The following is a 13,232-nucleotide window of genomic DNA, read 5'->3' on the forward strand; positions in this document are numbered from 1 at the left end:
CCTTACTGAAATGAATTATACAAATTCCAAATACACACCCTTGTGTGCCTCAGGTCGCAAGGGCTAAGCCTACTGTATTAGGCGATTTATTAAACAAAATACTATCGGAAACGTATAACATATATTAATTATAAGAGAAAATGAAGGTACATCCAAGCAAGGAGTCCTCGAGAAAATACATAAAAACTCCAAAGTAACTGTGCAGAGGAAATTCTCGGACCATGGGTGAGCTGAATATCAGGTTACTGCAAGGTTTCCTATGACTTTTATATATTAATTATAGTTGCGACTTGCAACATTGGAATGTCAAATATACACATATATCTGGCTATTAATCTTATTGGCAGGTTTGACCTACACAATATAGAGGCAAATATAACAAACTAAATCAATATATTACTAACTGCATCAAGTATTATCTGGCCACACAGGGTTAAATAAACAGGTCATTCACCTCCTCAATCCCAAGCTGGTAGCAATGGTTTCAGTTTCCGAAAAGAAAAGGCCTACAGTGACTTGGCCTGCAGAAACCCATACTATTGAGGAAAAAACATGTACAACTGGATACCGGCATCCATCTTCCTAGCTTTGTCTAGGATTGATGGACAGAAGGTCCTCATTCAGCAACCACTGAGACACATAATGCCATCAGCTGCATAGAGGTACATACATGTATTTCCACCTGTATAACATGGTAAGAAACTCTTATTATAAACACTATCTGCATGATGACAAACAAGCTCTACAACACGTTTTAAATATTAAAACATAATCCGAAAATACCATTATGCCTGTTCTGCACAAGCCTAAAAGAACACAACATGAACCTAAAAAATTAATGAATCCGTGATACTGAGGAGATGTCCGAAACCAAACACACACAAGGCAAACTGGAGTTTTAAAATATGGAAGCATCTGTGTTTCACAAAGACTTTAATGGACATTTTCCATCTGCAAAAGGGATGAGCATAACTGCTGTAATTAAAAAAAAAAAAGTGCACATTTTAAACATCCATGTGATGACCGTTATAGAGCGTAACATAAGCTTTATATTCCTCACTGCAAAATACATATCTAATAATGGGTGGATGGGTTCCTATACACTAGAAGAGTGAGTGTATACCAAAAAACACTGAATCATTTCTTAAAGAAGCACTCCCATCAAAGCTTTCATTCTAACACATTGCAATCACCATAATATAGCACTGTGTGTGCTTACAATTGCTCAATCTGCCTTTCTACCCAGCTAATTCTTCTCTTTCCTCTGCCCATTGTAGAAACAAGAAGTCTCTTTTCCCTGAATAAATCATTCCTCTCAACTCCTGACACAACTGCTCCCTTCTCCCTTTGCCAGGGACTTTTGCAGATACTCACAAGTCATACGGAGAAAACACATTTCCTGTCACTACATAGAGCTTAGAAGGATTCAGCTTGTCAGTATTTAATTACGTGATATCATGGACCTAATATAAAACAGAAGAATTACCTGGATAGACGGGAAAATTGTAAGTACACAGTGCTGCATAATATGATGATTGCAGTATACTAACTTTGATAGGAGTACTACTTTAAGGTAGTACTAAATATGTAATAAAATCCAAAGCTCCATCAAGCAATGTGTAGTAATGAGAACATGCAGCTTTCAAAATAAAGTTAACTTTAATGGCCAGGGATCAGCAAGATGGCGAACGGCGGAGTATTTTGCATATTCACTGAATTGTCAGAAAGCTACTATACACGACAAATTAGCGGCGGTCACTGTCACAGAGAACGGTGTGGAATCTAGTAGGATCGGATGGCAGGAGGGACTGAAGCACAGTCTTGCTCGTCCAGGGTTGAGTCAATTACTGGTCTGTATTGTAAAGTGACCTAGAAAGAAAACAAAAAAAAGGTTTCACAAGCAGAATAATGTTAGAACACAGAAGAAAACATATGAAGCCAAGTTGTTATATAGCAGCCTATAGGATATCTTGTTCAGTATGTGTTTTCCATAAGTTAAGTTTGGAAACTTAACTCTTTCTAGAAATACTATGGACAATGAAGGTTTTCAGTTTGACACCAAGCTTATTTTCATTCCAGGTTTGACTCCACACCTTTGGTTTAAATGGGCTCCTTGCGTTTTACACTTAAAATTGATTGAGTTGATTGAAGGTGGGCATGAACAACGAAAGAGAACAAGGCACTACTGTAAAGCCCGCACACTACACCACAAAATTATACCAAAATATCAAATTTTATTGGGTACACCATAACAGCAAAAAAACATTAAAACACAAATAAAAGCAGAACACCACCACCCCACTCCTGGACCCCCTTTATAATACGATACATCCATATAACATATCCCACCATAAATGTATAAAATAATACAGATGCACCTGAAATAGGAGGAACCCCCTGTAAAAAAAACCCTAAATATACGCAAAGTCTGCCATGCCCAAGCAATTGCTAAAATGGATCCTAATGGGACCACCGAATATATATATATGCCAATAAAGCAGTGGCCACAAGTAAAATAGAGACGCCAAAGCCCAAAAAAGATAAATAGCAGGGCTGTCCCAGATAGTTAAATGTGGATCATAACCACATCATGTGTGAGGATACGATGGAACCAAGCAAAATTGCAAGAGGCAGAATCATGAACATGCCAGGGGGAGAAAGAGGATACCAACCCAAAAGGGGGGCCACAGATGGAAACCAGAGCGGGGTGTGACCCGGAAATAAGCTACCTAATGAAACGCCGAAATGCGCATGGGCAGAGGGATCCAGACCTACGACGCCTGCGTGAAGAGATCCAAGGCAACAGCGGCCGACACACATAGCTAACCACTGCGCAGCCACTGCCTTGGATCTCTTCACGCATTAGGTAGCTTATTTCCGGGTTTGCATCTCGACTCTCCCCTGACACCTGTGTTCCACAGCGGCGTTTGCTTCACCGATCAGCTGGCAGGTATTTATTTGCCTTTTGTTCACCTGTATTCATCTTCCCCTGACGAAGCCGTACGGGTTACGGCGATACGCGTTGGGTCACACCCCGCTCTGGTTTCCATCTGTGGCCCCCCTTTTGGGTTGGTATCCTCTTTCTCCCCCTGGCATGTTCATGATTCTGCCTCTTGCAATTTTGCTTGGTTCCATCGTATCCTCACACATGATGTGGTTATGATCCACATTTAACTATCTGGGACAGCCCTGCTATTTATCTTTTTTGGGCTTTAGCGTCATATATATATATATATATATATATATATATATATATATATATATATATATATATATATATATATATATATATATATATATATATATATATATATATTCGGTGGTCCCATTAGGATCCATTTTAGCAATTGCTTGGGTATGGCAGACTGTGCGTTTTTTTTTTTACAGGGGGTTCCTCCTATTTCAGGTGCATCTGTATTATTTTATACATTTATGGTGGGATATGTTATGATCATTGTTTATTTATATTTGTATTTTTGCTATTATATATGTCCTTCCATTACTCTACTATACTGTGTATTATATGGATGTATCCTATTATAAAGGGGGTCCAGGAGTGGGGTGGTGTTGTTCTGCTTTTATTTGTGTTTTAATGTTTTTTTGCTGTTATGGTGTACCCAATAAAATTTGATATTTTGGTATAATTTTGTGGTGTAGTGTGCGGGCTTTACGGTAGTGCCTTGTTCTCTTTCATTGTTCATATTATCCCATACTACCGGCCTTTTGGCACCTCCCCCCCTATTTAGATTATAGTTGTGCGCCTTGTCTCTTCTTATTTCAGATTGAAGGTGGGCAGACTTAAATGTTAGTGCATGTGCACACACAAATCTGGGGCCAGCCCTGCCATTACTATGCAGAGTCACAGTGGACTCACTTAAAGGTTAAGGTTTTCCTTCATTCCATATACAGTATAATGATACCAGTCGTACCAAAGAATGACAATATGTAAAATTCATGTGTATATTCTAAAAAGAGGTCTCTGTAATTTGTAATTTCACATTTTTGTTGCTGTTAAATGCAAAATTTTGATAACTACCAAACACTGTTGTCAGAATAAGCTCAATTATGGATTCACAATTCAAGGGGTATTATCATAATATCAAATTGCTTTAGCTAGTTAAACCTGGACAGACTGAAGATATGGATGAACTCTTTTTACATCAGATGTATCTGTTCTTAAAAAAAAAAGTGCAACATAGTGATCATGGGAGATTTTAGCTATCCAGATATTTGTTGGGAAACGCTCTCAGGAAAAATAATAGGTCCAAAATATTCTCATCTTTTCTTGGGACAACTCTTTCAAAAGGTAAAAGAGAGAACAAGAGGAACTGCAAGCTTGAACCTTATTCTTACCAAGGAGAAAATGGTTGAGGGAGTAAAGGAAGCTGGAGGAATTTAGGAGGCAAGGATCAGGCTATCCTTGAATTTTGGATTACAAGAAGGGTAAGACCAGTGAAGACTCCAACTTTAAGGTTGGACTTCAGAAAGACAGACTTTAATGGAATCAGAAAGAGGGTAGGAAAGATTCAAAGTCTGGATTTTCTAAAGGACAGAAATGTCCAAGAAGGATGGGAGATTTAGCTTCATGAAATGCTCACTGAACAATCTGTAACAATCCCGAAAAGGTAGAATTAGAAGCACTTAAAGAGACCAGGATGGATGAACACAGAACTTGTTGAAAAGGAAAAAAGAAATGTATATTAAATGGAAGGAGGGGGGCATATCTAAAGAAGAATATAATGTTGTCTGCAGGTAAAGGCAGAGCAAGCGATAGAATAGCTAAAAGCCAGTAATGAAGTAAGGCCTGCAAAGGAGACCAAAAGGATGTCAAAAGCAAAATAAAAGTCATAGATACTATAGGATTTTTACAGGATGAAAAGGGTGAAGTGGTCAAAAATGATGATGAGAAGGCAGAACTTTTAAATTCCTATCTCACATCTATATTCTCTAAGAAAGCAATTGTAACATCAACTGATCTTCACGGTGCCATAAAAGGAATAAAAGAATCCACACGATCTATAAACAGAGAGATGGTGAGGGAACACTTCGCTAATTTAAATGTATTTAAATCTCCTGGTCCAGATGACTTACATCCTAAGGTCCTGAAAGAGTTAGCAGAGGAAATTTCAGTACCACTAGCCAGAATCTTTGAAAAATGTTCGAGAACAGAAGTCCCAGAAGATTGGAGAAGGGCAACTGTTATCCCTATCTTCAAAAAAGTAAAGAAGATGGAGCCACGAAATTAAAGGCCAGTGAGCCTAAAGGTACCTTCACACATAACGATATCGTTGTTTTTTGTGACGTAGCAACGATATCGTTAAGGAAATCATTCTGTGTGACAGCGACCAACGATCAGGCCCCTGCTGGGAGATCGTTGGTCGCTGAGGAAAGTCCAGAACTTTATTTCGTCGCTGGACTCCCTGCAGACATCGCTGGATCGGCGTGTGTGACACCGATCCAGCGATGTCTTCACTGGTAACCAGGGTAAACATCGGGTTACTAAGCGGAGGGCCGCGCTTAGTAACCCGATGTTTACCCTGGTTACCAGCGTAAAAGTAAAAAAAACAAACACTACATACTTACCTACCGCTGTCTGTCCCCGGCGCTCTGCTTCTCTGCACTCCTCCCGCACTGGCTGTGAGCGTCGGTCAGCCGGAAAGCAGAGCGGTGACGTCACCGCTCTGCTTTCCGGCCGCTGTGCTCACAGTCAGTGCAGGAGGAGTGCAGAGAAGCAGAGCGCCGGGGACAGACAGCGGTAGGTAAGTATGTAGTGTTTGTTTTTTTTACTTTTACGCTGGTAACCAGGGTAAACATCGGGTTACTAAGCGCGGCCCTGCGCTTAGTAACCCGATGTTTACCCTGGTTACCCGGGGACCTCGGGATCGTTGGTCGCTGGAGAGCTGTCTGTGTGACAGCGCTCCAGCGACCAAACAGCGACGCTGCAGCAATCGACATCGTTGTCGGTATCGCTGCAGCGTCGCTGAGTGTGAAGGTACCTTTACTTCTATACCAGGAAAGATCTTAACAAATAATTAAACAGCATGCATGTAAGTACTTGTATAAGAATACAATAATTAACCAGAGCAAGCATGAGTGTGTAGCAAACAAGTCATGCCAGACTAATCTAATTTCCTTCTTTAATGGAATCACTGACTGAGTGGATTAGGGAAAAGCAGTAGATATAGTTTATCTCGACTTCAGCAAAACATTTGATAAAGTATCTCATACTATACTTATTGAAAAAATGACCAAGTATGGAATTGACAAGGCTACGGTTAGGTGGATTCATAAGTGGCTCAGTAATCATACTCAAAGAGTGGTAATAAATGGTTGCACATAAAATTGGAATCGAGTTTCAAGTGGGGAACCACAAGGCTCTGTCCTGGCCAGAGTGGTGGTGTTCAACATTTTAATAAATGATCTCGATAAGGGAACTGTAGATAAACTAATCAAATTTGTAGACAATGCAAAACTAGGAGGGACAGCTAACACTAGAGTAGACAGAGAAAGAATTCAGAAGGATTTAGATAAGCTTACATAGTTACATAGTTATTAAGGTTGATGGAAGACTATAAGTCCATCTAGTTCAACCCATAGCCTAACCTAACATGCCCTAACATGTTGATCCAGAGGAAGGCAAAAAAAAACCATGTGGCAAAGAGTAAGTTACACATTGGGGAAAAAAATTCCTTCCCGACTCCACATACGGCAATCAGACTAGTTCCCTGGATCAACGCCCTAAGCTTGAACTATGGGCAACAAATAATAGAATGGTGTTTAACAGGGAGAAATGCAAGATTCTAAATCTGGGCAAGAAAAACAAAAATGACATCTACAGAATGTGAGGAACAGAACTAAGCAACAGCACGTGTGAAAAATACTTAGGTACACTAACAGATCACAGACTGCACGAGTCAACAGTGTGATGCAGTAGCAAAAAAGGCAAACACAGTTTTAGGTTGTATTAAGAGAAGCATAGAGTCTAGATCACGTGAAGTAATTACCCCCCTCTACTCCTCCTTGGTCAGGCCTCATCTATAATACTGTTGTCCAGCTCTGGACACCACATTTTAAAAAAGACATTGAAAAACTGGAGCAAGTTCAGAGAAGAGCTACTAGTAAGGTGAGTGGACTTCAAAGTGTGCCCTACGAGGAATGGTTAAAGGATCTGGGAATGTTTAGCTTGCAAAAAAGAAGGCTAAGAGGTGACTTAATAACTTTCTACAAATATCTGAAAGGATGTAACAGTGTAGAGGGATCATCCTTATTCTCATTTCCACATGGAAACATGAGAAGCAATGGAATGAAAGGAAAGGTAGAAAATGCAGATTAAATATTAGAAAAGACGGGGGGGCGTGGCTATGTAAGCCAAGAGAGAAGACGCACCTTTTGGAGGCTCCCATTATCCTGACCTGAATCCGGCCATTTATCCCCCTGAACTGCAGTTGCACCGGCTGAGGCGGTGCTCTGAAAGCTCGGGAGACCGGCGACCCCCCGGGTGGCGGCGGTGGAACGCTGGAGAGCCGATATCTGTGGCGGCCTGGAAGAGCGGCAAAGTCCCTGAGCTGCGGCGGCCATCTTTGAGCGCGGCTCCGACGGGCGGGACGCAGTGCCGGCGGCGGCTGAAGCCGGGTGGATCCCCCGGGGAGCACGGCAGACATTTACATACAGCGGGGACGCTGTGGAACATCGAGGAGCAGGAGACAGGTGCCGGGTCTGGAGCGGCGGGCGGGCCCTGGGAGACGGCGGCCATTACCACAGCGCACTCTCCAGCAGCAAGGAGAGAGGCGCTATATAGCAAGACTGCGGTGCATTCAGGAGGTGAGCTACCGGCCTGAAACACTAAAAGGGGCAGAGCGGTGTGCGCCCTGGAAAATTGGGCCCTGCACTCCCCTTATCAAAACCCCTGCTTGCACCATTACTTTGGAGGGATCGTTCCCCCTCCCTGCTGTTCTTCCTGGGGAGCTGTGGCTGCTCTGGGACACAGTACCTGGGCAAACTCCTAAGTTGATACATTTGCAGATATCTGAGACTCTTTGCTTGGTTTGCTGCCTCTCTGGGGTGCATCCCGGTGTTTGGCCCTGTCCGGTCTGCTAGTGGAGAATAGACTGCCATAATAATAAATCTGGTCCTTTGGTGGGGATCTTCTGCCAATCACCATGCATCATCCTAAAGGAGCGGGGGCTGCTGACAAGTTGAGGAAATATGCCAGAGAAGATGCCCCAGATAATACACGCTCTCTCAGAAATAATCCCACGCAGAGTCAACGCAAAAATCGTCTTTCTGACAGCAATGAGGAGGGAGAACAAGACGAACTGACTCTTAAACAAGCATCTGAGCAGTTGATGCAGGCTATATCTCTCACCAGGTCCTCTCTCACTGAGAAAATAGAAGACGTGCATACTGAAGTGGGCCGTCTGCGACAAGATATACAAACTATGAGAGGGCGTATTTCAGAGGTTGAAACAAGGGTGTCTCAGATAGAGGACACCATTGCCCCAATGGAGGCTAAGTTATCAAAGGCCACTGGCTCTGTGAATGCCTGGAAGCAAAAGGCAGATGACCTGGAAAACAGGCTGCGCCGTAATAATATCCGAATTATTGGCCTACCAGAACGCTCGGAGGGTCAGCAACCTGAGCAATTTCTAGAGGACTGGCTTAAAACCTCCCTGGGAGACGGATTCTCCTCAACATTTTCTGTGGAAAGGGCCCATAGGGTCCCAACGAGACCTCTTCCTCCTGGAACTCCGCCCCGACCCTTTCTGGCACGTCTCCTTAACTGCAGAGACAGGGATGCAATTCTTCGCTTGGCAAGGCAGAAGGCCCCTATTAAATTCAATAACGCCACTATATCAATCTTCCCGGACTTCTCTATGGAACTTCAAAAGCAGCGAGTTCGATTTATGGAAGTCAAAAAGCAGCTCAGGGATAAAAACATCATTTACTCCATGCTTTATCCAGCTCGACTCCGTATTGTTCATGAAGGCTCCTCCCTGTTCTTTACTGACCCGGCGGAGGCGGTCGAATGGTTACGGTCATACAAGGGGCCTAGTACCCCGGACTCTTGAGTAGCTCTTTCTATCTGATGGCAACACAATCTAGAGCTCTCTATGTGGGTGCTGAGTTTGTCAACTATACCGGACGCTGATTCCAGTGAGGGTATCCCCTATTCTACTCAACTATAGGAGTGTAGGATTACACTCCTCCACTGTTCAAATGTTGTTTGGTTTGGTATTTTACACCAGTTTCAATTGTTTGTTATGTTTATTAGTCGCCAGTGATAACCTTATGCTCTGTATGATGTTCCTGATTCCCGCCCAGGCTGTGGTGTATATTATGCCTTTTCCCGAACGTAGATATGGGATCTGAGATTGTATGTATGACGTGGAACATACGGGGTATTAAGACTCCTCGAAAGAAAATTAAGGTATTTTCACAAATTAAAAGGTATCATCCACATATTGTAGCACTTGTGGAGACGCATTTGACCAGAGACACAGCTAAGTGTACGCAAAAGCCGTGGGTGCAGTGGTCCCTTCACGCATTTCACACCAGTTACTCCAGAGGGGTCTCCCTGTTGGTACATAGGAATGTCAGGTGGGAGGCTAGAGAGTCACGACGCGATCCCGAAGGTCGCTTTGTTTTTGTTCATGCCTTTATTAATATGAAGGAATATGTGATATTATGTGTTTATAACCCACCCCCGGCCGGCATATCGGTTCTCCGCATGGCACTGGGTTTCTCCCTAAATTATCCTAATGCTAGTGTTATCTGTATGGGAGACTTTAATTTAGTCATGGATAATCTTAAAGACAGACTGAGACTAGACGGCGAGACGTCAAGGGGGCCCCTTTCTCAATCTCCCTCTCAATTGGCATCATTTATGAACGGTAGCGGATGGTTAGACCTATGGAGAACACGTCACCCTGAGATAAAGGAATATACTTGTCATTCTTCAACTAGACAGTCTCTCTCCCGTATAGATTACATATTTGGATCTAGCGACCTAGCGCTGTGGGTGAATAGTGTCGAACATGGTAACAGGGGGATATCAGATCACAGCCCAATTGTTCTCAAACTTAAATACGGTCAGTCAAATAATAATATACCTTGGAAATTGAATCCCTTCTGGCTGAAACTAATAGATGCTAGTGATAGAACGGTTGATCAGTTAAACTGCTTTGTCTCTACTCACCCAGACCCCTCGAATCTCAATCTGTTCTGGGACACTCTAAAGGCATATTTGAGGGGATGTCTGTCCTCTACAATCTCCTATATAAAGAGGGTGACGGCAGGGGAAGATGACGAGATTGAGCGACGGCTGAAGGACTCGGAAGCCGCCTATGTGGCCAATCAAACTAACGGCAACAGGGTGGAGTGGCTCACTTCCCAAAGATTATACACCCAAAATATAGACACTAAATCAAAACGTAAATTATTTTTTACCCGTCAGTCTTATTTTGAAATGGGGAATCAGGCCAGTAAACTCCTAGCTTTTTTGGTACGTCAGCATAACACCTCCAACACGGTACTACAGATTCGGGCACTCGATGGTTCGTTGGTATCCTCCACCGAGGAAATTCTTCAAAGTTTTTGTAATTACTATAAGTCACTGTACAAATCGGGTAGTGGTCTTGGGGTCCCTGAATGTATAGACTATCTATCAGACATGGCATTCCCCTTACTGAGCCCAACCCAGCAAGCTTTTATGGAAGCCGAGTTTACTCTGGAGGAGGTGGAACAGGCTATAATGGATATGGCCACCGGGAAGGCCCCTGGACCTGACGGGTTTCCCGTTGAGTTCTATAAAAAATATCGGGACCACCTGGCACCACTTTTATTGAAGGTGCTTCAGAATATATGGGAGGGAGAAATTATGCCTGAAACATTTTATGATGCAAATATCATTGTACTTAAGAAGGAGGGAAAAGACCCCTTGGAATGTGGATCATATCGCCCCATATCATTGGTGAACGTAGATTATAAAATCTTCACTAAAATATTGGCCACTAGACTAAATACAATCATATTAGATCTTATACACCCAGATCAAACAGGCTTTATGCCTGGGAAAAGTACCTCTATTAATATTCGGCGGGTCCAATCAGTGATTCAATATAGCTCCCTAGAATTGGATAATAACTGGGCTCTGGCATCCCTAGACACAGCTAAAGCGTTTGACTCCCTTGAATGGCCTTTTCTTTCCGCATGTCTGCAGAAATACGGTTTTGGAGATAAATTTATTAGAGGGATAGATACACTATATAGGAATCCTAGGGCACGGGTAATTGTGAATAATTCTATCTCTGATTCCTTTACTTTACATAGGGGAACCCGTCAGGGATGTCCTCTGTCCCCGGCCCTCTTTGCCCTCGCGATAGAAGCATTGGCAATACGCATAAGGTCTTCCACGGATATCAAAGGAATAAGTATTGCGGATCGTGTGGATACCATCGGTCTATATGCTGATGATATGATCATATTTATGGATAAAACAGAAGAAACACTACCGCGAGTAATAACGACTATAGATAATTTTAGCAAATTCTCTGGTCTCTATATCAATTGGGATAAGTCTGCTCTGATGCCTCTGTCTCATGCGCCGATGCCCCGTCTCGAAAATCTCTCGTCACTACCTGTAGTCTCCAATTTCAAATATCTAGGAATACATATGTCTCAATATAGTCAGCTGGACCTACGACTTAATATTTATCCACTATTGGACCTGGCCAAATCTAAATTCATAACTTGGAGCAAACTCCCTCTCTCCGTTGCAGGTCGCATTAATTTAGTTAAGATGATATTGCTCCCCAAATTTAATTATTGTCTCCAACATAGTGCTGTGCCAATACCCAAATCTTTCTTTGCAAACTTAAACTCCCTGACCACGTCTTTTATATGGGGGAAAACTAGACCCAAACTCAAGCTATCTACTCTACAGAGACCGACAAGGGGGGGAGGGGCAGCCTTACCAGACCTTTATCTATATTATCTTGCCGGGCAGGCTAGGGCGATAAGCAAATGGATGCCTAGCAACTCCCTACCTAATTCAGAAAGCCATATAATCCATTCTGCCCGTATTGACTGTCCACTGGGTTTTTTGGAAATGGAGAAAGTCAGTGCTCCCCGTTTGCTGCCATTGCTTCGACAAGCGAGATTAATATGGAGACAAATTAAAAAAGTTATTAAATATACAGATATAATAGCCGAAATGCCACTGTGGTATAATAGTTATTTTCCAGAATTACTAAACCACCCATCTACCGAGTTCTGGATCTCATGTGGTGTTCTCTCGGTAGGTAATTTGTATAACCAGGATGCTTTTGTGTCCTTTGAGCAATTGCGGGATACCTGCAATATCCCAAGATCTCAATTCTTCCGTTATTTACAGCTGAGGTCAGCTTTCCAGTCACATATGCGAAATGCAGGTGCAAGTCGAGCAATTTCATCTTTACCCCTTATAGGCATTCTCAAATCACAGGGTCCTCAGGGGCTCATTTCCTCTTTATACACATACCTATTATCCGTGGGAGATGGGCTCACTATTAACTCCTTAAAAAAGAAATGGGAGGGACTCCTTCCCGATACACTGGGAGAGGAGTGGGAAGATATTTTGGAATCTCCAACTAAAGTTTCTCCCTCAGTTAACAATAGGATGACCCAGCTATATATTACATATCAGACTTATCTGACTCCGACACGACTTTTTAAAATGGGCCGCCTTCAGACGTCAGACTGCTTACGGTGTCACGCACATGATGCGGATTTTACCCACATGATATGGCGGTGCCCGGTAATCCTTCATTATTGGAAAGAAGTCACGACATTGTTAACGTCTTTATTGTTAATCCCTGTCCCACTTGAACCATTGACTTGCCTATTTGGGGTGTGGGATACAGAGACCTGGGATCACCATACTGGGATCTTCCTTCGAGAAGTGCTCTTCTTAGCACGAAAGGTACTGGCATTAAGGTGGATGGGTAGCTCCTCCCCGTCTCTCAGAGCTTGGATTGACCTGGTGAACTCGGTTATCCCATATGAAAGAACACTGTACCATAATAGAGGATGCCCAGGTAAATTCGAAAAAATTTGGGGTAGATGGAACTCATCTCATCATACTCTGTAGTCTGCGCGGATTAGATATATGCACGGGGGGGAGGGCATGGGGTTTGGGGACATCGTTGCAGAGCAAACTTGAATCTGTTTTCTTTTGGCGACTTATTACTAAAGGT

General features: G+C 42.8%; 1 protein-coding gene across 1 annotated transcript in view; it reads right to left on the minus strand.

The window, feature by feature from the left end:
• Window positions 1–916: 916 nt before the first annotated feature.
• SDHA (succinate dehydrogenase complex flavoprotein subunit A) overlaps window positions 917–13,232 on the minus strand; it is a 92,025-nt gene continuing 79,709 nt past the window's right edge. The window contains exon 15 of the mRNA XM_069730468.1: window positions 917–1,869. Coding sequence (XP_069586569.1) covers window positions 1,783–1,869 — 87 coding nt within the window. The 3' untranslated portion in view covers window positions 917–1,782. The remainder of the gene's footprint in view (window positions 1,870–13,232) is intronic.

This window comes from Ranitomeya imitator, chromosome 6 (assembly GCF_032444005.1).
Source record: "Ranitomeya imitator isolate aRanImi1 chromosome 6, aRanImi1.pri, whole genome shotgun sequence".
Lineage (NCBI taxonomy): Eukaryota > Metazoa > Chordata > Amphibia > Anura > Dendrobatidae > Ranitomeya > Ranitomeya imitator.